The sequence below is a fragment of the Echiichthys vipera genome (assembly GCF_963691815.1).
Source record: "Echiichthys vipera genome assembly, chromosome: 11".
In the NCBI taxonomy this organism is placed as follows: Eukaryota; Metazoa; Chordata; class Actinopteri; order Perciformes; family Trachinidae; genus Echiichthys; species Echiichthys vipera.
The window spans coordinates 16881061-16908526 of record NC_139836.1 but is presented as its reverse complement, the minus strand read 5'-3'; the positions used below and the strand labels follow the sequence as shown (position 1 = coordinate 16908526).

At 42.0% G+C, this 27466-nt stretch overlaps 2 protein-coding genes across 2 annotated transcripts; one reads left to right on the top strand and one right to left on the bottom strand.

Moving 5' to 3' along the window:
* The first annotated feature begins 5309 nt into the window (after positions 1 to 5309).
* On the top strand, positions 5310 to 9861 carry hps6 (HPS6 biogenesis of lysosomal organelles complex 2 subunit 3). Its single transcript, XM_083922450.1, has one exon. It carries the CDS (start codon positions 5538 to 5540, stop codon positions 8361 to 8363), a length of 2826 nt encoding a protein of 941 aa, XP_083778576.1. The 5' UTR covers positions 5310 to 5537; the 3' UTR covers positions 8364 to 9861.
* Positions 9862 to 13879: 4018 nt separating this feature from the next.
* On the bottom strand, positions 13880 to 26408 carry prom2 (prominin 2). The gene is made up of 24 exons (XM_083923147.1): positions 26283 to 26408; positions 25006 to 25353; positions 23723 to 23787; positions 23212 to 23417; positions 22836 to 22956; positions 22347 to 22410; positions 22135 to 22224; positions 20814 to 21010; positions 20004 to 20078; positions 19525 to 19588; positions 19253 to 19409; positions 19017 to 19169; positions 18767 to 18890; positions 18596 to 18684; positions 18082 to 18166; positions 17834 to 17977; positions 17653 to 17721; positions 17397 to 17489; positions 17270 to 17323; positions 17097 to 17177; positions 15345 to 15413; positions 15159 to 15248; positions 14944 to 15056; positions 13880 to 14849 (listed from the first exon to the last, which is right to left on the bottom strand). Exons 2-24 carry the CDS (start codon positions 25262 to 25264, stop codon positions 14798 to 14800), a joined length of 2514 nt encoding a protein of 837 aa, XP_083779273.1. The 5' UTR covers positions 25265 to 25353; positions 26283 to 26408; the 3' UTR covers positions 13880 to 14797.
* Positions 26409 to 27466: the final 1058 nt, after the last annotated feature.

Here is a 27466-nt window from a genome sequence, read left to right as displayed (position 1 = left end):
TTGCCGAGGCAAGGCGGATGTTTTCAGAGACAAAAAAGGAGAAATTGCATTGGAGGGTTTATCTCAAAAGCAATTACATCTGATCCTGGGACAGAGGGCTGGAAACAAAAGGAGAGACAAGCAAAAGCTAAAGGTTGAAAGAGAAAGAGACAGCATAAATACCAGAGGCCCGAGGAAACCCTGACACATTCCAGGCTGATTAATGAAGAGGCAGTGATGTGAAATGAACAGGAAATAAAGGAGGAAGCTACAGTTGAATTCGTTTTTTTGATCTTTTGCTCCAGCGAGACTTCATACCTTCATAAAACTACAGCACAGATTCCATAAGAATAAAACACAGAGGAAATGGGCTTGTGTTGTTGGCTGGTAGAGTTTTCTATATACTGTAAAATATCTAAAAGCGATCTGTGTAAGAAGAGTGATGGCACAGCCTTTTATCCCCACATGATCAACCTCAGCTACTGTATCATCAAAGCCACTGCACTTACTGCCAATCTGGACACAAACGGTACTACACTTCAGTCAAGTGTGTGTCTTTATGGAGCACAGGACAGAATGAAAGATGCAGAGATAGGAGAGAGGCAAAGCGCTCCCAAAACATCAGCACATCCCGCAACGAGCCAAGGGCCATGAATCCGATTAATAGTGTGACGTGAGAGCTAATGCTATTTATGCTCAGAGTCGGGGTATGGATCATTGAGATAGCCAGTGCTAAATGCGGAGGGACGGCCAATTGTAAATGACCCGTTATCTAATCAGCCCATGGGGCGGGAGATCTGTTATGAGTGACATTGCTGCAGACATTTCAGCACTGCTGTGACCTCTCGTTTTGAGGAAGATCAGAAGTTTCATTTCAAGGATTTTAATTCTGGGATATTCTCGTGACTCTTTTTTTTTAATGTCCCATCAGCTTTCTTCATTATGCCAAACTCACAGCCCATGACATTTCCAAAACGGCTGCCAACATCTCACTCAGCTTGTTACTGCTCAGTCATCTCAGACAAAGATAAAGTCAGTCGGTCATAGCTCATTTATGTACTAGTCAGTTTGTCTTCCTAATGAACCGCTAAGCTCCCCTCTCTCTGCATCATCTCTCCACTTTGGAATCCGGGACCAAAAGCCTATCATGAATTGCGACTCCATGTGTTCATACAAATTCATTAGGCAAGTCATATTCTCAAGACGCTGCTGATATGTGTGCTCGGATGTAAGAATATGATCTTGCTGAAAATTAGTTACAGCTTAAAGGACTCCATCAGTGTCGGAAATGAAGCTCTGGAGAGAAAATCCTTTCTGAGCAGAAGTGGGACTATTACATTTTCAGATTGTTTTTTCCTTCATTTATTTGCTTTAATATGTTGCTCTCTGTTTTCGGTCGAGCACAAACGTTTTAAAATCTGACAATCTAACGTTTTTTAGTTTAAAAACAATGATAGACATTAAAACATAATATAAAAGGATATGTTTCCAATATTTGATGGAAGGTGATGAAATTATTAAATGTTCTTTTGCTTCTCCATCGCTTCCCATTCCTCCACATCAGGTCAGATCCTTTAATTCCTGTTTTTCCTCTGACATGGGGTATAAAAGAGGTATGACTTCAGCTCCCACAATGCTACAGTATACTGTATGTCAGCACACAGGAGAGTCAATGAAAGACCCTTAAAGCTCAAGACAAAATTCTCCAGTGAAGTGACTTACAGAAGCACAGGGAGATATGGAGAGAGCGGCTGCGCACATGACAGCTTTACGACAGCGGGAGGAAACTGACAGTAATATCTGCCTGTTCTCACCGGAGACAGGCAGCTGCAACTTTCATACCAGGAAATGCCAACTCACTCAAACCCCAAACAGACTGAGAAATATCTTTCTTTTCTTACAAATACACACACACACACACACACACACAGATTTCTTTCTTCTAAATTGTGCTGAAATTAAAATGATTCTACCCTAAGGTGATGTAAAGCTGACAGCCTACCCATCTTCTTCACCCCGAGCAGGAATATTTTTTCAGCCTTTGGTTTTCTTTTCTACACTGTATAACTCAAAAAAGGAAATCTCCCCCGCCTCCAACCCCCTGTAATCTCCAGACATGTACTTTATCTTCCTGTCTACAGACACAGCAGACTAAACACACTCTCTAATAGAAAGTGTTTTCCGTCCATGCAAGCCTGTCTGGAGGCGGCTTGAATCTACAGTTTGAATAACATACTGCATCCATATACTTTATCAGCTATGACACAGATATAAAAGGACATAAATACATGGACACACATGCAAATATTAATGGGCGGCCTCCTCCCTTAAAGTGATTTCTTGCACGCCATGAATTTGCATGTGAATTTGAAGAAAACGCGCTAAAGATGCTGCTTTAATTAGCAGAAAATAAGAATGCACAATACACACATATACATGTATGTATATATACTGAATATCTATAGATATCGATAAATTAAGTTTAGGTTCCATTGACTTAACAATTTCAGTATCTACACACTTACAGTAGGTGGCAGTGTGCACCTTTAAAGATGGTTTGCAGCCTGCCAAATAAACACATATTGAGTATGCATTGACATTTCTGATTTGACAGATTATGTCAAAGCATTTAATTTGAATCGTGCATCCCTATACCAGAAAATAACTACTCTAAATCCTTAGACTGGGTAACACGGGTGGAAAAGAGAATAAAAAATGTTTTTATGTCCCTCAGATCATCTTCAGCTCTAATTTGACCCCCAGAGATGGTTAGATTTCCCTGGACAGTCTGAACCCTCCGGAAGCAGTGAGGTAAAACAGGGAAAATAAAAGTCATGAGATTTAAGGGACAAGTTTAGGTGAAGGCGAGTGAGAGAAGACAGAAGCCTTGTTATGCTGGCTCTGTGTAGACATGTGATACTCATTGAAAACACAGGGAGTGTTGTCTGTGGGGCTTGAGACAATGATTTAGACATTTGTGCTCTCAGAGTCAAAGAGAAAAGAAGAAATGTCGACCTCATCCATGCAGTAAATGCAGATCAATACTGCCGCCCCCTGGATATGAAGTGAACTTACAAAGATGATAGACACACAAAATATTTAAGTTCTACTCTAGTACTGAATGAGTATTAAAAAAAATCCATTTGTCAAAATGTAAAAGGAACTAATGCAACCAAGATGTAAAAGAGCAAAAGTGCCATAGATAATTATGAGGCAGTGAGACACAGACAGCGGAACTTTCACCATGATTTGATTATGTAATTGGTATCACAAGCTTGCCTGCTAATGTATTTAATATTATTAAACACAAATAAACCTGCCCTTTACTTTATCACTAGTGCCCTCATTAAATCGTAATATGAAGATATTCCTAACTGGTGTGCGCTGCTATCAGCCAAATGACAGATTCCTTTCTCTGTGAATCTAAATAGTTTGGATTCATTTTTAAGTTTGGCTGACTTAAAAATTGCCATGAAAGTTTGTTAAAGTAATAGACAAGGCCTTTACAGCAAGTAAAATGTCATTTTCCTTCAAAGACAAAACTGCTTCTTCCAGCCACGACAGCAGCACTGTTGGTTGTCCAAGCGTGGTCCAAGCAAGACCACCGGAGGTAGGGACGGGCCATTGCCCCACCACTTCACACCTTTGGCCTGAATTGGCCTTGCGGCTGGTGGGACCCCTTGCAATACCTCCAATAATCCACTATTTCATTTATTTTTTATTGCTTCACTACTTGTTTCTAAATGTACCTGCTTTTTTGCTGTTTTATCACTTTGAATGTTTTAACCGTAACTTACTTGTTTTTGAAATGTAGCCTACTTGTTTTTTAATGTACTTACTTGTAGCCTGCTTGTTGTTCAAATGTACTCATTTTAGATGAATTGTTTTTTATTGCTTTGTGTAAAGTGCCTTTGAGTACCTTAAAAAGCACTATACAAATAAAATGTATTATTAGTCTCTACATCTGCGGCTGCGCGCTATGTTAACTGGCCCTGAGATGTCCACCGGGCTTTCCTTTACATGCCTGACCAACAAATCCTCCTGCAACCACATCTGTGGTGTGAAGCAGGAAAGCTCTTATTTCAGGAGCTGATTTAAGTTAGTCGTTTTTTCTCAGGTTGGTATTAATCAATCTGTTTTTGTTTTTACAGCCTCTTGCCAAAGTGAACATGTATTGGAACAGTTTCTTACTTGCATGCAGTAAAGATGGGTTCTTGCCTCCAGATCTGTTGAGGAAAGTGGTTTCCATATAGTTACATCGTGTATGAGTAGCTTTATTAAACATCCTTTAAAGTATGCTGTCAAAACAGACAAGGAAATAAGCACGGTTCCTAATATGTGCTTATCTCATGTTTTCAACTCATCTATACTGCAGCCTTCAAGCTGTTTTTTGGATAGATTGTGCCAGCATTACTGCCTTGTTTGCACTGTGCAGTTTGAATTACCCTACAAGAACACAGGGAAATCAGAAATAAAACTAAACTATTTTTAAAACTATTTTATTGATTTCCACAGTGACATGCTCTTTTTGTTTGACTGTCTGTTGAAAAGTCAGAGGTCAAGTTCAGCTACTGAAGCTGGATCTGCAAGCTGTTCAATATCTTGCCCAAGTTATACACTTCAACACTTAGCCTGTTTAAAACCTACAAAGTGTATACATATACTGTTACTGTTATTGTTCTCTTCTGCTTTCTAATGAGCTGAACCCAAAAAACATTTGAAATAGCCTACTTTGCACCAGACTGTTGAACTGCTGTAACATTTGATTTCATTAGATAACAAACATTGAGTGACAGACAGGCAGGCAGACAGACAGACAGACAGACAGACAGACAGACAGACAGACAGACAGATAGATAGATAGATAGATAGATAGATAGATAGATAGATAGATAGATAGATAGATAGATAGATAGATAGATAGATAGATAGATAGATGGATAGATAGATAGATAGGGAAGACAGAAAGATAGATATGTCTACTTTTCTTCTAAAGATAAGTTACAATTACATTTTGTAATTTCAACACAAAGATGAAATGATGTTTAACTCTGAATGTCTATAAACTTGATTTACCAATGGGACGACATAGCTGACCGAAGACCATCGTGCAGTGGCTGTTGCTCTTCTCTTGCGCCTCTACACAATCTTTGTTAAGCTTCATGTCGTCATTCGGCTCCTCCTTTTTATGCAAAAACATCGTCGGGTATCCGGAAATTAACTATCTCGTGATGTCAGGGGGAGTGCTAGCATAGCGGCATAGCATCGAAATGACTACAGTGCCTTTCCCCGTTTGGTTTTAAAACTTTAAAAAGCGGCTAACTGTCAGCTAACAAACAGTTTGGCTCCGCTTTCGTCTGTCGTCATGGAGTTACCGGGGTTACCGGGGTTACCGGGGTTGAAGGCTGTCGGAGGATGTATCCTTCCGCACGGACGTTGAGGACGGGATGAAGCCTCTCACAGGACCTAACGGGATGCCTTTCGGTTAGTCTCTCCGGATCCCGAGGTCAGATTTATTACAAGCTCCGTGCCGCTGCCCAGGCTGGAAACAGGGAGTTATGGCGCGGTTAGTGTTGGAGCAACTGTCAGATTTCGGGGACTATAGTGGTGGTAAAGATCTGATTGAGCTCTTTAAACTGACTAACAACGAGCTCAAAAGCAGTCTGTCAAACGTTCGCCTGAGCCCAGATGGACGTCACGTTCATGTCATCCTCGGCAAGCCTAAGATCGGTCTTGTGACTTTTGACAAGTATGAAAGACCCCAGCTGGCCCAGACCCAGAAGAAGCTGGATTTGCGTTTGACACGAGCCGTGGTGCCCATTGTGGATGTTTTATATTTGGGTTATCATAACAGCAGCACCAGCAGCACAGACACAGTAGCTGTGGCAGTGGTTTATGAGAATGGAAAAGCTGAGTTTTGGAAATTCCAGGAGTGCAGAGCTGGCTGGCATCTCCTGCAAATATCCGATCTGTGCAACAGCCCCCGAGCAAGAGTGGTGTCTGTGTGTGCCTCATCCAATCTTATCATCTGGTGTGAGGAGAGGCCGCCCTCAGAGAGCACCCCTGCTCTCAGCTCCACAAAGAATAAGCTGAGATACTGTGTTTGCAGACGTGACTTCGAGGTGGAGGAAGGGGCTGTCAGCCTTGGAGGAGTGAAAATCGCCCTCCACAACAATCCTAAATTCACTGTGGTCAGCTCAGGTGAATATGTGCATCTTCTCCCTGACACTAAAGCCAAGCCACTGTTGAGCATCTCCAAATGTTTTCTCTCCTGGTCCCCTCGCCGTGACTCCTTCACGGTCAGCACCACATGTAAAAGCACCCCCTTAAAAAAACTTTCGGCTCAGGAGTCTGACTTAAAGAGGTTGGTGATGGACTGTTTAGGTTATTTATCAACCCTCGAACCGCCTGAGATCTATGACTTCTCTCCAACAGCTTGTGGAGACCTGCTGCTGCTGCTCAGCACAGGGTGGGTGTGTCTTCTGCAGAAAGATGGGACACTGCGGCAGGTATACAAACTGGCAGACAACTGTTCATTCAAGTCTGGTACTCACACAAGCCTTGGCATGTACCAGAACACTGTAGCGCTGCTGATAGGGCAGAACCTGCATCTAATTGACCTGAACTGTGGCAGAGAGCTGGAAAAGATAACTCTGAAGAAAGAGGGGTTATTGTATGTAAATCGGGCTGAAAGACGTGCGCCTCACCTGCTCTCAGAAACTGGACTTTTTGTAGTTGTGAACAGGGAGACAGGCTCCACAGATTGCAACTCTAGGCTGAAGCCCTCTGGTCTCAGCACAGTGGACAGTATTCACCGTGGAGCCCTCCTGGTAGAGGCCGTCTTCGAGGAGGCCTGTAAATACTACCAGCAGAGGAGCCTGAGCAGCACCCAGCTCACTGTGGACACGCTGAAAAAAGGAGGTAGGTTCCAGGCTCCCACCTCTTTAGCCTCCATCCTCAGGAACTACCTCAGCACAGGGTTGAGGGAGAAAGGAGCAGAGCCGTCCCAGAACGGAGGGGGTGGATGCACAGCAGGGCAAGAACAGCTAATGGGCTCTCTGGAGGCTGAGCTCAAGGCTCTGGTCTCTCTGGAGGAGGTGAAGGGGAATTTAGTGAGGGGGAATGTTAAAGAGGTGGAGGCAGTGTGTGAGAGTCTGGTTGAGAAAGAAGTAGCCAGGCTGCTGTCATCCTCAGACCTGGATAAAGAGGCCCTGCTTTACCTCAACTCCATCTTCAGCATCTTCCCCTGCCAGGTGTGGAGAGCAGTGCAGGCCGCCCTTCAGCTGCACTACAACAGGGAGGGCTCTCTGTCTAGCAGGGCTCCCCCAGACGTGTGGAAAACTGTCCTCAGTCCTGCCATGACACCCAGCACCCCGTCCTGCCTCCCCTTGACAAACGGCGGGCCAACACACAATCATAGCCTCAAAGGGGATCGCACCGCCAACTGCAAAGCCAAGCCTACAAGCCCCACTTCCACAGCTGCCCTGCCTGTGTTTGAGCTCCTCTGCAACTCAATATTCCACTTCCAGCCCAGCTGGTTGCCCAGGTTCCTCGAGCTCGCCCAGCAGCAGCAGGGCTCAGCCAGCCTGGGCCTCAGCCTGGCCTCTTCCTCCTGGGGCTTCTCCGGTGGAAGGGGAGGTGAGGGCGGGGGGAATAACGTGCCGCTCTACAAACGAGCGCTGTGCATCTTGTCCACCCTGGCCCCAGACAGAGACCAGCGGCAGGACTTGGAGGTGGAGCTACTGCTGGTCAGTGGGCGGCCTAATGCCATCCTGCAGGCACTGAGGATCCTCATGGCCAAGCAGCAGTGGGAACGGGTCACCCAGGTGGCCCAGAAGTTCTGCAAACAGAGTCCACTGCTCAACAAGGAGATTTTCACTACTCTGCTGTGCGAGGTGGCTCAGCACAGAGACCTGGACCCCTATTTGGACATGCTGTGGGCACTGTGCCCCGAGGACCTCACTGTCACCACTATTCTCAACTTAGTGCTGAAAAACCTCCCCTCCCCTAACACCCCCCCATCCTCCTCCTCCTCCTCCTTCTCCATGACTAGCACAACCTCATCATCCCCTGCTCCCTTTGCAGACTCCCACAGCAGCCAGTTGACCATCGGGCTGTTGAAACCTCTGCTGAGAAAAGTCCTTCAGAGGGAGACCAAGCCCAGCCAGCGCTACGCAGACATCCTCCAGTCGCCATCATTCCCCCCTCCCACACCCCCCCGCCAGCCCACAGAGCAGCCCAGGACCGTCACGGATCTTAGCACAGACACGTCTCACGACTACAACAACTCCCCAGGTTCTCTCGCAGAAACGTCTGAACAGCAGTCCTGCACAAACTCAACCACCGCGAGAGCCAGGGTGGCACTGCCTGCTAACGCAGTCTGACTTCCATAGAAATAAACAAACGCAAACAAAACGGAAGAACAAAAAAAAAAAAAACATTCCACACATAACCTGACCAAACTGAAGAAGCATGTGTTGACAATCAAATGAAAAGAAAATAATGTTACAGGTATCATCAGTGTAACACAGTTAATTGCGATATTTGCATTTTTAAAAAGATTAGTATGAAGTATGACTACTATGAAATGACTACTGAAGATCTTACCAGTGTAAATACTGCAGGTTATTTTAAGTCTTAATGTGTATATACTGTGTCTGCAATGTTATTTATCTCTTAAGCCTTAACTGCATGTGGATGTGAATGTGCATTGAAAAAGCTTGGCCTTCATCAGAATACCATCACTGGATGATAATATAATGTGTTAACACACTCTGTGTTTATCTGCTCAGTCGAAAACAAGGCCTCTAACTCCCATTTTTGGGGTTTACCATATCTGTGTGTAGAATGTTCTGTGTCTTCAAAGTAGCTGATTTCCATGAATTGTAGCCAAAGTAATAGCTGCCTTTCAGTTGTTGATGTCAAAGTGTGTTCATGCAGCGGGTAATCTACTGAGACAAGCTGGCCTTTGTGTTTCAATGTTTGTTTTAAGTTTGGGGTGGTTTAGAGAGTAGGGTCCAAGGTTCCTTTACCGGCTTCTAGTATTGCACTTAAAAATAAAAAGTGCTTAAACATTAACCTGGTTTCGATGGGCTGAACCAGACCATCTAAACTCTGTAAACCAGCCCCAAAAAAACAGTCTGCCTCTCCAGCTTCTGCTTCCATTTTTTTTCTTCCAATTCCTGTCATCCATTCGTCTCTCTAGACTCCATCTTGTCGTCTCCACTCCCTCGCAGCACAACTCACGGGACATTCCAGGCGTAATACCCAGTAAAAGTGACTCACAGTTTAACTTTAAATTCGATTTCAGATGTAATTGCGTTAGGACTGGTGTGTGGATCGAGCACACTGTGACTAACATAGGCGTCCTGCTGCTCCCATAAGGTCATGTACGTCTTCCTTCATGGACTCAGTGAGGGTAATGTTATTAGAGATGTTAGGCCCTCTGTCTTCTTGGTCCTGTTAGTTTTCTCCATGCTCTGGAACTGATCGCACTTTTATATCACCCCAGTCAGTATTGTGTTATAAACGAAAAGCTATTTAAGTGCCTATTGTCTTTGATGCCTTTTGTTAACATTGACATTAACATATGTAGATCTTGTTTTAATCAAGGAAAGTGTTTCTTTGAATGTAAATGTGGAGCCCTCCAGGACAAAATGTTGTTTTTTTTAGCTATGGTTGAATATCTAGTAATGTAAGAACCAGCCATAGGTGAATTGCGGACAGAGAAACTCTTGTGACATTTCTTAAAGTGTTGAGTGACAGTCAGACTCCAAAATTGCTGTAGAACAATCCGAGTGCCTCTCACAGTGCTGCTCTTCATTTACAGAATAGTGTCACATTCCTGCTGCGTCTCCCCACCTTCTCTTGTGTTCTGGAGAAACAACTTGAGGTACATTAGAGAAAACCAGCCTTTGGCCTCTACAGTCAAAGGCTTTTTTTTTTGTTAATGACATTTTGACTTTAATATGAAACCTGCTGACTCTGATTGTTGTATTAACGGTGTCATTCCAAGCTCTGCCCACTTAAACAAGCGTGAAAAATTCAGTGCAACGGATTTCAGTTCAGTGCCATGAGACGTGTTTCAGCCCATCGGAGAGTCACTGGGAACTCCCTGACTTCCTCAGCCAGATGTCATGACGGCTCAGATGTTGAATATTAATTCCCCTTAACCTTTGCTTCTGGTTTCGGTTAATAAATAGGAATCCCTTCTGCATTTGCTCGACATCTACAATCTTTAGTTTTGGCGGTGCTGTCCTTAAAGCATTATTTGAAAGAAAAAAAAAGAAATTGTATACAAGTATTTATGAACTGATGCTGTATGCTATTAAACTTAAGATAAAACTTCTGTTTGCTGTCCCGAGATTTTGTTCTGCAACAAATGTGAAGCTTGAAATATTTAATGTTGTTTGGAATGAGTTTTGGATTTTACTGCTGCTTTTTAATTTGCAATATAGTGTGTTATGTCCCTTCCTGATGCTTGGGACAGGAAAGAGGAATCAACAACATGTATGTGTCAGTTTTGCTACTTTTTATGGTACTTCCAAACACACATTGTCACACCTACCTGCCACATCTCTGTCCTCAGATTGCTGTAGTTCTGGTTTGATCGGCTCTATCAGCATATTTCATTCACACTACTGCACAACAACAGGCCTAGCTGACACTTTGCATGCTATTCAGTCCCAAACCACTGACATGTCAAGGGCCAATATACCTTTTTTAAGGTTTATTTATTCAGTTATTCACAGATAATTCAGTCTAACCTGAAAAAAGTCTGCTGTTATAAAAGCTAAGTTATGTCCTGGACATTATTATTCATTCACATGATCCACTGCCCCCATTTCTGAGTTTCACCATATCCCCTCCATGGACAAATCCACTTACAGCTGCAGTGTGTGTGTGTGTGTGTGTGATCTAGTGGAAACATTTGAGTGTGTAAATGCACTCAAACGTTTCCATGGTCAGGGCCTATAAGAGGAATGTTCAGTCGTTACCCATTAAGCTTCTCTTAACCAACTCTGAAAACGACAAAAGCAGAGGTAGGAACCTGAGTGCATGTGTGACTACTGGCTCTCGCAGCAAATAGGCAGGTTCCACGTGCAGGTGTGAGGGTATATGATCACAGGAATGGAATAAACGTAGAGATGTAGATCCTCAGTGTAAGAGGCAGAGGGTGATAAGAGGCTGACTCTTCCCAGAGGCCAACAAAACAGCAGCAGACTGCAGAAACAGTCAACCTGATACCTAACATCCCTCAGCCAACCTCTCTAGTTTTCTCCCTCTTTTTTCTTTTTCACTTTGAGTCACATTTCTTTCTTTCTTTCTCTCTATCCAGCCTCTCGTATTACAAGGTTCTGAGTCACGGTGATGCTGTAAAGGCATTGATTCACTTGTTCTAATTATAGATGACATCCTGTAAACAATAATAAATTATAAATCCTCTGCTCGTCTCTGAACAGCTGACTATACGCTACAGAACCGCACTAATGAATGCATCAATGGAAGACATAGACTTAGACTTCGACCTCTCATTGATCCCTTTGGGATGACTCCCGCAAGGAAATAAAATTTCCAGCAGCTTACAAAAACACAAGGGAGGTATTAAAAATACAGTACAAGATAACCAATAAACTCTTAGCTAAATAAATACAGAAAGTATAAAAAAAAACAGTAAACAATAAACTCTTAGTTAAATACATATGAAGTAAATGTAAGAATACAGGTACAATAAATTCACTGAAAATAAAATCGGATAAGTTAAAGGTAGAGGAAATGTATAAGATAAAATATGTATGACTGTATATGACAGAAATGAGCAGTAAGATTAAAGTATTGCACTTAAGTGGTGGATAAAGTTATTGCACAAAACAAGAAGATAAGTGTCCAGGTATGTAAGAGGAGATTATTAATGCAGATAACTGCCTTAAAGACATTTCCATTGTTTGTATTAATGTGGCCCTCAAGTCAGAATCGCCTAGGCAAAACTGAAGTCTTAAAATACTTTTGAGGGTGGCGATTCTTTTGACACCTTACAGTTAATGCTGTGAATAGATTTAAAGGTTTCATCTAGTAAAAGGCTTTCTTTGATTCTAAAGCAGGTTGAGGTGCTTTAAATACTGTGAAAATGTCACAACGCTCAGTCCACAGAGAAATGCACACAGCCCGTTTTCAGAACCTGTGCCTTTAAAATAGGCGTCAGGACTTTCTTATCGTTGTGATGTCACTACTACATTATGCAGACATGTGACTCAAGTGAATTGGCCCAAGTCTCAAGTGCCAAGTCACAGGTTATCTCAAGTCAAGTTACTTAGCTGCCGTATCTGGTCTTTATTAAGGGTTATAATCATCATTGATCAATAAGTACTGAACAGGTTGTAATATTATTATTATTGATATTCAGATAAATACATTTTATCAAACAATAAACAAATAACAATTTAATAAATGTGTATTTATTTCTTAATTTCCCAATCAAAAAAATATCGCCTCCACAACACCTTTAAACAGTGAAATACTGACGGAACAAAAAACCTTGAGCCTATTGATGTTTTTATTAATTTTCAATCAAAATGCCAGCCCTTTGTTCTGACCATTGGGTTGATTAGTAATCAATTATCCTTATCGGGCTAGTGTGAGCTAGCTACGGAGTTGTGAGGGAACAGTTTGTATGTGGCTAACATTAGCTAACATCAGCCCTCAGACACCGTGTAACGTTACGAAGACACATGTAAAGACAACATTGACGTTGTTTAACATTTTTAAAACACACTGATAAGTCATTCGAGTTGTCATATCTGAGGTCAAGTCACAAGTCTGAAACTTCGAAGTCCAAGTTGAGTCTAAGTCACTTATTTTCTGTCAACTTGCAAGTCATGGAAACATTGACTTGAGTCACTTCAATGACGGTGCAGAGACATCAAGAGTGCATGTGCGGAAGACTTGGAAATACTGACCGATCAGGAGCAGACTGGGCTTTTTTGGGAGGGGGTCTTAAAGAGGGAGACGCTAAAACATGTGTTTCAGACAGAGGGTGAATACATTCAAAAAAACAATATGAAAAAAAAGAATGTTGTTTTTTACAGTGGACTGTAAATGAGCCTATGGATCATTAGGTTGATTTTAAATTTGTGCTTTTCCCTCAAAGGCTGTGATTTCATTTGTATGCTGATTGGCTGAAGGGTTGAATTCCTCATTTATGTGAACAACCACTTTGCATAAGTGATGTTGCTGCAGTTGCCAAAGAGAAGCCTGCGGGAATAAACTCAAAAATGGATTTGCATTGTTGAAAACCTGTTTCCATTTGGCTTAGAAGATGGCGGCTTCATTTAAGAAAAAACACCACATTTGCTGTTGCTGTGTTTTACTTCAGTGTAGTCACCAGGACACTGGGGCTTTTCAAGTCCTCAGTCCAGATGCTATATAACTTATTACCACAAAGAACGTCTGCTATTATTTGATCATTATCTAATCAACACAGGGAAACAGCATTCAATAGTTCAATGTTAACAATGTTTAGCTCACACAAATTTCATCTTGTCATATGTTAATTCATCTACACAGTGTCACGAGTGGGCCACTTATCTGTTTGCATGGACAAAGATGCATGACAGTAATCGTGATCACAAAGACACGCCATCTGTTACGACCATACTAATTCATAACTCGCTTTTAACTATTTGTGGGACTGTACAGACACTCTATTTGTAACAGTACAATGGCAGGGTTGTTAAACTTAATTTCTGACAAAATGTTGTGTGAAGGTTCAAGTACCACCAAGGGGTATACTGGGCCACAAATGTGCACTGTGAAAAGCATTTTTCATGGTTTGAGGGAAATTAGACCGAATGATCTCTGAGATTCCACTCGAAAAATGCACAGCAGACTCATTTGTTGATCAGATCAATTTTTACTTACAGTAGTTTTCACAACAGCTGGCAGAAATGTTCACAACCTTTTTATCACATTGAGCAAACAGACCATATAAAGTGCTGTGTAACAGAGAGATAAAACACAATAAGCTTTTGAGTACAAATCAGTACAAAGTACAAAAATCATCATTATCGAATCATGAATCACATAAATCAACATGTACAAAAGCACATTTGCAGGCCAAAATGGCAACAAAAGACATTGGATAGTTTGAAAATTGCAGTGACATCAGTTATAGTCACATAAAAAAGTGTATTCATTTCATGATTCATACAAAAGAATGTGCTTTGATTTTTCAGAATTAGTGCAATTTAATTCAAAAGTGTTTCGCATTGGAATCATATATTATAAAACGTTATACATACATTATAAAAAAGCCCGTTGGCACAGTAACACGCTGCTGCGTTCTCTGAGAGCACTGCACACATACATCACTGTATATAAAGGTGTAAATGTAATCAACTCTCAACAAAAATCTGCTTGGCAGTTTGAAATATGTAAAGCATAGTTTCTCAGAATCCATCAGCAGCTCAGTTCATACTTTAAATACTTACAAAAACATTTATGTAATACAGATAAATCATATAATTCTGTAATCTCTGAAATGTTTGAAACGATCCCTGCAGATTCCCTTATGCCTTGTGTCCCCCTGAGGTCAATTCAAAGGTGCTGTGTAACCACCGACGTCACTTTGCTTCTCCAGTGACTCTACGGTGAAAATTGGAAATAAGTAGGTAACCTCACAATTTATTTATCTATTTTCAGTTTGAGACTTTTCACCATAGTGACAATGTGCCACGTCACATGTCTTTAGTTTGTCAAGAGATGCCACAATTGTGCCTGCTGTCTCTTTTTTTTAAAGCTGTACCCTACACATGCCGTCCTCTCAGGTGATTTTCATCTGGGCCCGCGGGATGTGGTTCATAATTAAGTGGTTTCTGGAAATAGAGACAGCGGTTAAAGGCAGCCCAGAACAGTCATGTGATTAGATGCATGTTTGTAGTGTATATTCTCTTTGTGTGTGCTACTTACTCATAGACATCAGAGTATGTCATTCTTCTGTAATACTTGGCTAGTTTGATAGAAAAGATGATGCTGGGGATGAAGAATATCATGCACCAGCCCAGACTGAACCAGAACGCATTCTAAAGAGGGACAAACAATTTTGGCAGACAATAAAAAAAAATGGCCATTTGTCTTTTGATGATGTGTAGCTGTGAGTGGACTTAACAACACGTGATCCTCACCAGAGACTCCACCACGTTTGAGCAGAGGATAATCTCAACAGAGTCCACAGCTCCCGCCACCGGCCCACAGCGGCCCACCTGCTGTGTGATCTGACAGAGAATGCAAAGATCAGGAACAGTACAAACATACAAACATCGGGAACACACCTTGGATGTTAGAAATGTAAAAATGTAAACAAACTTTACCGTGAGATTGGCCCAGTCAGCATAAACAATGAAGTAACTCAGCTGACAGTCCAAAAATGTTTTACTTTCCTAGGGTCGTGTGAGAGAGAGAGAGAGAGAGAGAGAGAGAGAGAGAGAGTGAGAGAGAGAGAGAGAGAGAGAGAGAGAGAGAGAGAGAGAGAGAGAGAGAGAGAGAGAGAGAGAGAGAGAGAGAGAGAGAGAGAGAGAGAGAGAGAGAGAGAGAGAGAGAGAGAGAGAGAGAAAGGGGGGGGGGGGGTAAATTCCACACATTTTCTCCCAGCTTTACAGTGGAAGGTCATGAGGACATCTCAGCATGTGGAATTCTGGGGGTAAATCGTCAGTAGTAACCCGCAAATAACCACAATAACAGTATGATTATGCGAGGCGAGGCAATTTGGTCATATATGTAGCACATTTCATGCACAGAGGCAATTCAAAGTGCTTAACATAGTGCATTAAAACATTAATAAGCCTTTGGATTTTCTCATTATAATATTCTGGTCGGACCAGTCCCAGCCTGGTCAGATGCGTACATGAACTGATGAAGCCTCTTGGATGAGAGGGGAAACGTCTTCCTCGACAAATAACCAAGTCCAGTTGCTTTTGACTAAAATTGCTTTGGGGATTAATGGGTAAGTCTGGTGATATTTCTATTTCTCTAACTGTCAACAAAACCCAGGGAAAAGACCACAAACCAACAACAATTAATCCAACTAACGAGCATTTTCTGTGCAGCAAAGTTCTGACACATCTTATTCCTCGTTGTAATAGAGCTTCATTGTTGCCATAAAGCTATTACAACCACATAAATGAGCCACACTGCTGCACTTCATTACCTTGAACACACACGCACTGTCATTTATTTTTGAGTCAATCCCACATACACACTCCCGGGGCAGTAAATACTCACTAGAGCAGCAGATGTCCATTAAGCCGCATCTTAAATTAGCCCCTAACAAATGTATTCTTGTACTGCTGTTTGGCCCGCTTTTGCAACTACAATTACATTGCCCAGTTGTTTTAGGAAACTACTGAGTCATTTCTTTTTCTTTTCTATAATACAACAAATAATACATATTTGTCTTTTTGATCTTTTTGTAAAGCAGGTCAAGGTAAATATAAATACTGTGAAATGCACACAGATCGTTTTTAGACATTGTGCCTGGCAATCAGGACTTCGGTACAGTTATGATGCAACAACTGAATGACATCAATGATCTTTGATGAACTGAGTCACTGATCAGAACTGTGTCCATAGCAGCGATCTGCTATTCAGAAATAACAGACCTTTTGAATGCCATAATTGACCCTGAGGCTGGCTAGCAGATCACAGAGGGGGTTTACATGGTAGAGGACAGTCTGAGGTGTATTTATACTTTAAATGAACCACCAAAGAATTGTAATGTTGTAATATGTTAGATTGTCTTTCTTTTTGTCAGGATCCTACCAGCAAAGTTTCCATGACACAAGATTCCATCTTGGATCCCTGCTTCCCCTCAAACGAGCTACGCTTAACGAACTTGCTTAAAAAAATTTCAAAAGCTTGCATAACTACAATTGAATACAAATTCAAGTGGGCACTAAATGTAATCCATGTGCTGTGTAAGTGCAACCAACAACCACATTGTTTCAACTTCAAGCAGCACACCTCCCCCTCGCCCCCGCTGGCTAAATGAATGACCGACCACAGGCATTAAACAGACCACATGGGGCACTTTTTCTTCAACTCATGTGACTCGTGGCACTACTCACGGTCTTGACGATCTGTGTCGTATTTGTGTTGAGGAAATCTTGTGCTGCTTCCACATTGCTCAGCACCTCCCCCACTGTACCCTGGAAGAGCCAGAGAGGAGAGAATGAGCCACAGGAAGAGAGGAGGGTGACGTACATTCTTGGCAGTTCCAGGTGTTAGTCAGTGCACTCACACTGATTTTTTCCGCAATGGATCCGAGGCTCTTGATGGTCGAGTTCAGGTTTTCCTGAGGGCAAAAGCATTAGATGTCTGTTTAAATTTGGATGGATGGCCAATATGTGACGGGGTAGGCTACTCACCAGTTGTGGGGGGATGGTTATTTCTATGTCGGTCTGGATCTGTCTCAGGTCCCTTGCCTCATTTTGGAGCTCTTTTCGAACATCAGCGTTTGGCTGGAAACAAGCAAATGATTGATATGGAGAAAAAAACCCAAGCATAAGAAAAAAATGGTATTCAGTGTTAGGAATCATGTGACATATTTATATTACAGAAAAGCAGAGCGTAGAGTGTAAAATATCAACAGAGCTTGTGTTACACTAATGTCTCATGACTCACTTGGGCAGCAGCAAGCACGTCCAGTTTATCTGCTGTTGTGTTCAGATTTATGCTGGAAATGTTGTTCATCTATGAGAGACAACCAAGGAACACTGGATCACGATGACGCGTTACACATGAATACGTGTAATGACGGTAAATCCCACGCAAAGATACATGCTAGCCCATGAGACATGCCTACCTGCTGTATGACAGCCGTGGTGTTCAGATTTGTAGCCTTGTTGGAGAAGCTGATGAGCTGGTTTTTATCTTCAGGGCTCAGGAGAGTGATGGTGGACAGAGTGATGTCTGCATTGTCAAAGTGCTGCTGGATCTCCTCTGTGTACTGTGTGTGTCCGATAGACATATTTCAATGCGTTTAATAAAGTTAATGTAGGTTTGCAGAATTATTTTTTTTGAACAATTGAAAAGGACTGTCAGGAAACTCACTTTAGATACATTGAGCAGGTCTTGAAGGTTAATGAGCTCATACAAGTGGAGTGTTGTCCACAGAGGCTGGTTTTCCTCACAGTCTCTGTAAACATTCAAGAGGACAGATTAAGCTCATTCTCAGGTTCATGCTTGTATTATGTGTTTCTACTAAAACATGTTAACATGCCTTAATATTCAAAAGACTGACATTATTTTGTTTCATACTGTCTGTCTGATCGCTGAACCTGTATCCACCCTCTGTCTAAAATGCTCCATTTTAGCGCCTGATTCTTTTAGACTTGCTTATACACATTTACATATTTAGAGTGCTTAATGAATTGTGCGAACTTTAGACCCAACAAAAATGTATAATAATGCAAAAACCCAATAGAAAACAAACAAAATGTATTTTTCTGGGATGGACAGGTGTGTTACAAATGTCACAAGACAGCAAATGGAACTAAACTACACAGAGACAAGCCTGTGTGTACGGATGCTCGTGTAGAGTGAGAGATGAATTGGCATCACATACCTATAGATATCAGAGATGTTGATGTTAGTTTTCAATCCCAAAGTTGGACCTATCTCAAACCCTGGAATTAAACCTGGAGTATCAATGAGCTGTGGCGAGAGGAGGCAATAATGTTAACACAGATATCTAACACAACATCTGTGGTGTATTGTATGTTTGTTTTATCGCTACCTTTAGCAGTTCTCCGTTGTTCCAGGGACGACAGAGCAGAGTGTAAACATTCCCGCCCAGCAGGAACAGCAGCAGCACCGCTATCATGAACAGCCAGGAAAAGAGGAAGCTCAAACCTGCACCCCTGCAGTACACACAAACAAATCAGAGGTCAAACAAGAGCTCAGGAGGTGAAACAGTTTGAACAGATGGATGTTTCCCCTCTGGATAAGAGCATATAATGAAACCGACATTAAAACGCAGCACTCACATCATTAGGAAGGTCCCTCCGCAATCTGCCGTACAGGAGCGCTTTGTGGGATCTGCTTTTGGCCTCAGACCCAGAGGGCCCAGGCACAAACCCAGGAGGTTACACACCACCACCAGAAGGACCACGCAGGACAGGGCCACACACACTCCCCATCTAAAGAAATGTACACACATGATGACTGATTTTTGTCTTTTTCTTGCACTGACCACGTGCGATTGCACATCCAGACTTTTTACCTGATATGTTCGGCGTGTTCAACCTGTGGCGTGACCCTGTTGATTTCTCTCCGCAGCTGGTTTAGACTCTTCGACACATTGGTCAGAGCAGATAAAGGGATGTCATCAGTGACCTTGTAGATCTTTGTTTTGATGTTTCCCAGCAGCTGCTTGCTGGCTAAAATAAACCACACACACACATATTTCTTTTTAAATAATCTTAAAACTCAATAAGTTGATCAAGAAACACATTTTTGAAAGGGAGCTTTGTGACAGTAAATGTGCTCACTCACTTTGAACTACATCCTTGGTGTCATTGGTCACCCTCTGCGGGATGCTGTTGAAATAGTCCTCCACCTGAAAGGCAGTGCATTCATTTTCACAATATAAAATAATATACATATATATATGTTGAAGTTGAATTGTGTCTTTCTGTGAAGCTCTTTTATATCTTTCTTGTCTATCTGTCTGTTGCAGCAGAGGACAGCAACTCTGCCTTCTGTTACATTTATAGAACGTAATTAATATATTCCCTCAATGATGTATTATTTCACAAATCCGCGACCCATCCGCTGTTAATCAGAATGTTATTTTTTATGGACCCACACACCCAGATAAATTAATTGCAGTGCCCGTGGACATTAACTGCAATGTGTGTAATTATCTTCGGTTAAAACTTGTCCACACTCTTCCCTCAGATTTTTTAAACAAGGCAGGCTTTTCTTTATAAAGATTGGTGGTTATCCACATTATCAACAAGGAAGCCACTGACCTCCTTGATTTTGGATTTTAGATCTGCTTTGTTAACTTCATCCACTGCAGACTGTAATTCATCCAAGCTGGGGATCTGCAGAGGACAACCAGTGACACACATGCAACCATTGTAACCAGCAATCACATGAAATGACATGTTATACTTTAAACCAACAGAGGGGGGCAGCAGACTTCAGCAAAATGGGCATTTCAAAGTTTTCATAGAGGTCCAAAAATAGGCTGACACTAAAGAATAATGAATGGTTGTCATGATGAAGTTGGAGATGAATATATAATACTGTACACTCCCTAAAATACTATAGGAGAGTAGAAGAGAGGGGAAGAGAGGAGAGGAGAGGAGAGGAGAGGAGGAGAGGAGGGGGAGGGGAGGAGAGAAGAGGAGAGGACAGGAGAGGAGAGGAGAGGAGAGGAGAGGAGAGGACAGGAGAGGAGAGGAGAGGAGAGGAGAGGAGAGGAGAGGAGAGGAGAGGAGAGGAGAGGAGAGGAGGGGAAGGGGAGGGGCGGAGAGGAGTGTGTGTATGTGTCAGAGTTAGCGAAGTGTAGGAGGGATAGAGAAGAACAGATGGGAGAAAAAAAATCAGCTGTTCAGACAAAGCCAAAAATGAAGAGCTATCATCATGTGTCACACTGTCTCAGTCTGCGTCAGAGCTAGTTTGATTGCATAAATGATTCTTCCTGTTTGCTTCATGATGATGTCTTGTGAAGATCATCAACAGTGCTGATCCTTAGTCTGCACTTACACAGTCATCTAGGGAGTCAAACCGAATTTGCCTTTCTTCATACTAGGTTACACAAAATCATTACTTACAGTGATGGGGGTATCCAGAGTTATTTTCTGTAGCTCAGGCTGCAGTTGGACACATTTAAAGCAGTTCCGATCGGACAAAGTCTGATTGATGCTACTTTTAATAGCAGTGACGTTGGCCTGGAGACGGTCCACGCCGGACTGCAGTTGGTTCAGAAATGAGTTCAGCTCGTTCAGTTGAAGAGTGGTGTTTACGGTCTCTGCTCACACAAATACATAAACAGAGTCAGAGTATGCACAAAATCATAATCATAAGACAGTCATCTCTGGCCTTTTCAGTGTTATTCCTGGCTTTTCAATTCAAAAGCAATTTAAAGTTGAAATGAATTGAAGCCCTAATAAAAACTGAGCAGTGTAAGAGAACAACAGGAAATTGATTATAAAGGGAGATTTTATCCAGCTGCTTCTAGTAAAGCATTTGAAATATTTTCCATATTGCTATACTGAGCCTACTCAGTGTTAGTCAAGAGTGGACGTGCGGTCAAGATGAATGAAGAATGTCGGTTGATGATGTATCAGCATTCAATTTGTCATCTTGGAAAAGGCAGAAGTACTGCAACCAAAGAAGACATAACTTTATTCTACAAATCTCCGCACTCAATTACAAAAGCCAGTGGATGAGCACTTTCCATGAATTTATTCATTTTCAGCTGTCTGTTTCAAGGGATAGTGATTTAAAAAAAATACTTTTCTAACCTGGAAGTTAATTCAACTTAAAATGAATATCTGTTTTATCCAAGGATGCCTTTGATATGGGTTCAAATGCTTACTTATTTTGATATTTTGAGCTCTCTGTAGCCAAAGTAATGTCGGACTCTCGATATTGATTAACTTCTATCAGGAGGAGCAAAAAAAAATGTGATCCCTGCTTTGATTTATCTCTTTGACTCTTCTACAATACATTACTGTTTTGCTCATTATTGATAAGTATTGGACAGGTTGGTTTTTTTAATTTGCTTATTATTTATGTGTAACAGTCTTGTGCCCAGTAGCCTAAGTAATCCAGCCATGGGGAGATAGATCACTGGTCTGGTTATTTCTCTACTTGTATTTTCACTTTTCTCTTCTTTCTTTCTTCTTTTTTGTTATACAAAGATCACAAAAGGGAAAGCTGTGAAGTTTAAACACAAGGGGATACTTGATGAAGTATTATTTTAAATCTTCGTTCAAGACTTGTAAGTGTAAGAAAGTGTAAGAAATGGAAAACACAATGCACTTGTGAGCAGGACCCAGGCCTATGTTATTACTGATCCGCTGTAAAGTATGCACACAAGCACTTACATGCTCAGACTGAAACGTGACAAAGCATGCAGGTACTACATACCTAGATCCAACAGTCTAACTGAGCTCAGGGCTGGGTCCAGGGTTCCCCTGAATCGCTCCTTGATCTCTGTTCCCAGCTCAGGTCCAATGGCTAATTCGTACAGACAGACAGGTGTGAGGCGGTTAACGGCGTGTTGGGAAAAGACACTGTATTAAGGGAACAAAAGTGCTTCCTCTTATTTTTACATCATCAGTTCCCTGTTCTGTTCTTACCATCTAGGTTCCTAGTAACCTCCTCTACGGTTCTGTAGCTCTCATTCACCACATGGTCGACTTGCTGGAGACAGGCAGAGGGAAAAAACAACTATTTCAAAAGCGTGCACGTAAGATAAGGGTTAAACTACAGCAAAATGTGTGTCAATGACTGATTACATGAGCCAGTCATGCATAACAGCTTTTGCAAATGAAGAAGAACAAACAGAACTCTACCCCAACCTTTTTCCCACTCCCCTGTATCTTGAGATAAGTGTATTGACACAGCAGAGTGCAGAGCTGGTCCTTAATCAGTGGACTGACTCTGGGAATTTGGGGGGTCTGTTTGCATCTCACACAAAAGCTGTAGACTCAGAGCAACACATTGATGGCAGAGGTGCAGGACTTAATGTGACTAATATGATAAATGCTGCCAGTCACACCTTTAGCCTTTGTATATTTCCATATTCATACCATGCTTTTCAGTCAACAAGAGGTTTTTTCTCTTACCTGAGGCACAACTGTTAGGAAGGACTGGATGTTGTCTATAATTTTGTTGAGTTCCACTTGGCTCTGGTCCACACTGGCTTTGACTTCTTCGTTACTTTTGAACATGCATATATTCCCAGCACTACAAACACACACACACACACACACACACACACACACACACACACACACACACACACACACACAAACAATTTAATTTGTGTCATGAACATTTACTATAGGAGATACACACTGACAGTGAGGCATGCACATTCAAGCTGTCTTTATTCAATGCTATAACACATCATTATGCTGTTCAAAAAACGAGTATGAGTACACACACACACACACACACACACACACACACACACACACACACACACACACACACACTCACAGGATAATGACTGTGGTGACAAATCCAATCCAGTAGAGAGTTCTTCTGCGACAGTGAACGGAGGATGTCTGCTCCTGGTACATCTTCCCACCACAGTTGCCACAGCAGCGACAGCACGCCAAGGACAAACCAACTATGGGCATCAGAACGATGTACAGGATGCCGATGGCTGCACACACCAGGAAACCTACTTCATACACCAGAGCCTGGACACAAAACACACACGGCAGCATATCATCTTTGTGGTGTGTCGTGACGTCAAACAGTGTGAGAAAGTTGTTTCACTTTACAGTGGTGACAGTCCATAACCAGAGCGGATGAGAGAGTCTCAGTGAGTTCGGTTTACTGGGATAAATACACATAAGGGGCTGTTTTCACGTTAAACATTCTCAGATTACCAGCTTGAAGGGCTCTGAGGAGGGTGTGCCTGTTTTTTTCCCACGTATTTAAGTTCACAACAGCAAAGGCTAAAAGAATATGACAAGAATAAAACTCCTGTACACCCACTTACTTCTTTGATGAGTTCTTGATTCAACTGCATTTGGTCAGAATCCTTGGCTATTCTCAGGATCAGATCTAAAAAGAAGTCGGAGGGGGAAAAAAAAGTTTCTTGTGACTTTGTTGTTGTTGTTTTATTTATAAATAACTTCAGAAGGCCAGGGATAGCTAATTGCTATGCAACTCTGACAGTCTCTGTCCCAGTTATTCACGTACAAAAGCCAGACCGTGAGGACGATGTGTCCTGTGCCCCATACAGACATTTTAATCTCTTGCATTGTAAAAGTGGATATCTGACACCTCCATCCTGTGGTTACTAAGAAACCAGGACATTGTTCAGGATAGATTAGACACAAAACAACACAATACAGAGCCTTTGGTTCATGGTCCCACTGAACCCTGTTATTGTGGATATTATTCACAAAACCCAGCCGCGAGACGTATTATTCAAATGCTAGTTCACACAAGCTAAATGTGAAGTTCTCACCATCTGTTTGTGTCACATCAGATCGCAGTCAGGTATAAATGTCCTGGAAATGTGGATTTCACCTCATTGCTTTTCAGTTTGAGCCTGTTTGACTTAAAAATGCTTTACTTTTATGAATAATTTCATATCAAGCCTTCTGTTTGAGGTTCTGTTTCAGAGCAGAAACATTTGTCATTTCCATTCTAACATTTATGATCTCAGGTTTAGTGATTTATTGTAAATCAGAAACCGCAGTTTACTATAAGCCATCAAACCATTGCCTTATCATGGTGCGATGGCAGAACAGTGTGTTTAAACAACTGCTGACGCCTACAGGTTCACAGGAAAGATTTTGAAGTGTCTTCTTTATGCGTCATTGAGTGGCTATTGGTTGAAATCCACCCGCGCTATCAATAACCAACATAATGAACACTGAAAACGATGACTTTGAACTGGGCAGAAGGTTGTTAAACCTGCTTTTGTGTCCATTTATTCCCTTTTTGAAATCAATACCAAGCAGGAAGTAATAGATGGGGTTTTATAGAGAGATTACAGCACCTTACAGGGACGGACAAAAGACCACAGGTGCACACACACAGAGTGTTACATACTGATTAACCAATGATGTCATCTTTCAGTTTAATAGCTTTAGAGGAGGTGAAAGGGTTAAAACTTTATTCCTCTCTGAAGGGAAATTTTGGCTTGAATGATTTCAATATTATTTGAATTGCAACTGGGTAAGGTGAGCTACGAGGAAGTAGACTGTGCATCAGAACATGACATCAGATATTCAAGATGTTTGATCAGTGAGTAATAAAGATGATACTGACCTTGAGGAAATGGGTTAGGCTGAACTGTGTGGAGGAAGGACTGGACCAGAGGTGCCATGAAGCCCCCATCCTCCTCTGCTGTGTCCAGATATTGGGGCTGTGTGAGGCTGTGCGGGGCAGCAGCTGCCGGACAGGTGCTCTGTGGCGGGACAGACTGGGCCAGGCTGAGCCCCAACAGCAACACTCCTACTACAACCCTGAATGCTCCATTGTTGCCTTGCCACCTCCAACCCCTCACGCTCTCACATAATAAACCCATGTCTACAGGTGACACAGGGTGGGGGAAAGACTTTGCCGGACAAAAAAGAGTGATCACCTCATGGCACAAGCTCCGTCTTCTTGATATGTCTGGAAACAAGACCAATAAAGACGGAATACAATGAAACACTCGTACAAGGCAGAAGAACAATTGGAGATTGGAGATGAAAACCCACAGACTGAGTCACAGCGAAAGAGGTCGGAGCGCTGTTCTTTAGAATATGGCAACAGAAAACATAAAACTACTGATGTTTTGCAGAAGAAACGCAACAATGCCATTTTGTAAATGGGAAGTGTAAATGTTAGGCCAACGCCTACTTAGAGAAACACTGCCCTTTAAGCTCCTATTTAATGCTCCTACACTGGAGACTTTGGATTGTGCCACAGAGTACGGGAGGTGCTGACATTTAAAAGTTACAGAGAATATCTTTGGGAAACAAATGGGAAGGCTTTATGCAACATATCTGACTGTGGTGTTAGCGCTGTGTTCATAGTGTAAACACAGAAAAACTGCATACGCCTTTGTTACCTGCATCACCTCTGTTTGTCCAAGCCTGTGCTCACCTCTCAGAGTGGCACACAGCAAAACATTAACCGGAACAAAGGGGGTAAGAACAGGTTCTGCTTTCCGTAATATATTTGAATATCAGTCAATTCGCAGTGTCATCAGCTGTATGTTTTGTGTAGGTGTAGCTCTCTTAAGCAAATAAATGTACATGGGTAAAATAACTGGCCATGTCCTTCCTGTTTTAGTTAAAGCAAGCTTTTTTATATCAGAGAAAACTTTTTTTTTACCATTATTAGAAAACACAATTGCCCTCTTTAACCTAAAGCATGGCAGCCTGAGGATATTTACTGTATATTATAGAACAAACAGTCTGAGCAGTTTGAGGGAAAAAGTGAGTTTGAAGTGAAAACAGGAAAGATAAGGAAGGAATAGAAATGAAGAGGACAACAAAAAATGAAGACACAGGGTAGAGCAGAGTGAGCGTTTGGCTGTTTTGTCTAAGTCAACTCACCTTCCTTTGGTCACACAGTGAAGGACAGTCACGCTGCTCTGATCTCCTGTAATTCAGTAAGGGGCGTGTGACTACGGTCCTGTAGAAACCTGATATGCTCTGCTGTAAAAGTTGAAGCTGACTGTGCGCTCGCCTGGAGAACACTGGCACTAAGAGGAGAGGGAGGGAGAGACGGGACAGGACGGGAGGAGGGAAGAAAGGGACGGTCTTAGAGAGAGAAACAAGGAGAGAGGGAGGGGGTGACGTGGGAAAGCAGAGTGAGAGTGGTGGGAAGGAAGCAAATAATTGTTGGTAGGGTTACCTTTCAACAGATGGCATTTTTTTCCACACTTTTGTCTCCTGAATTCTGGAATGTGTCAGCAACAATTATCCAAGTTTATTTATGATTTTAGCTGGAAATGAATCTCTCTCTCTCTAAATAAATCATCCCACATCTGCAATGGTGTGGTGTCCAAACAAGACACAGCCCAGCCCAAATATTCAGGACATCGCTGAGGAGGATACACTTGGGAAAAGGGAGTTTTGAGAACACAACTAAATCTAAATGTTGGGGAGAAGAAATCCTCATAAATATTTAAGCAGATGTTATTGAAAGAAATTATGTTTTCCCATGTTATCACTATTGTCAACAGGAAGATATATAATATAACTCAAGCCTAAACAAGAATTAAACCATTGCTCTACAGACTGAAAGAAGAACCAAACTGGTACAAGATGTAGAAAGTGCTAATACTTACCTATAACCTGCTTCTGGTGAAACAAAAAACACTTTTCATCCTTTTTGAACTCTAGTTTGCCAACTTGGTTCACAATCTGCTCGGCTCGGTGACACCGCCTGCTCTGTGAAACTCGCCTGTCTTCATTTCCAAAGAAGAGGAACACAGTAGAAGAATTTTGAAACTCTACTGATGCAAAGAGAAACGGAAGGAGCATACCAACCCGTGTCTGTCCTCATCTTTTGTTTTGATCATCAGGTGCACATACACTTGCTGATCACTCATCCTCGGTTCACCTCAACCACAAAGTCGTCAATTACAGGCTGATCCTTTAATCTGCTTCCAAGACAGCCCGTACACCCAGTGGCTTTGGCATGTGAAGGCTGTCAAAGCCATGCAGCACTGCCGCTCTGTGATTGTCTTTAATGAGGTTCAAGGGTTCTGAACTGAATACTGAGAAAGCATCAA

Bases quoted from the DNA above. Each gene is read 5' to 3' on its own strand.
- hps6 (XM_083922450.1), top strand. From the start codon at position 5,538: ATGGCGCGGTTAGTGTTGGAGCAACTGTCAGATTTCGGGGACTATAGT.
- prom2 (XM_083923147.1), bottom strand. From the start codon at position 25,264: ATGGGTTTATTATGTGAGAGCGTGAGGGGTTGGAGGTGGCAAGGCAAC. The intron at 22,225-22,346 runs GTAAGAACAGAA...TGTACGAATTAG, and splicing joins GGTTACTAGGAACCTAGATG to CCATTGGACCTGAGCTGGGA. The intron at 18,891-19,016 runs GTGAGTGCTGCG...TGTGTACTGCAG, and splicing joins GGAGGGACCTTCCTAATGAT to GGGTGCAGGTTTGAGCTTCC.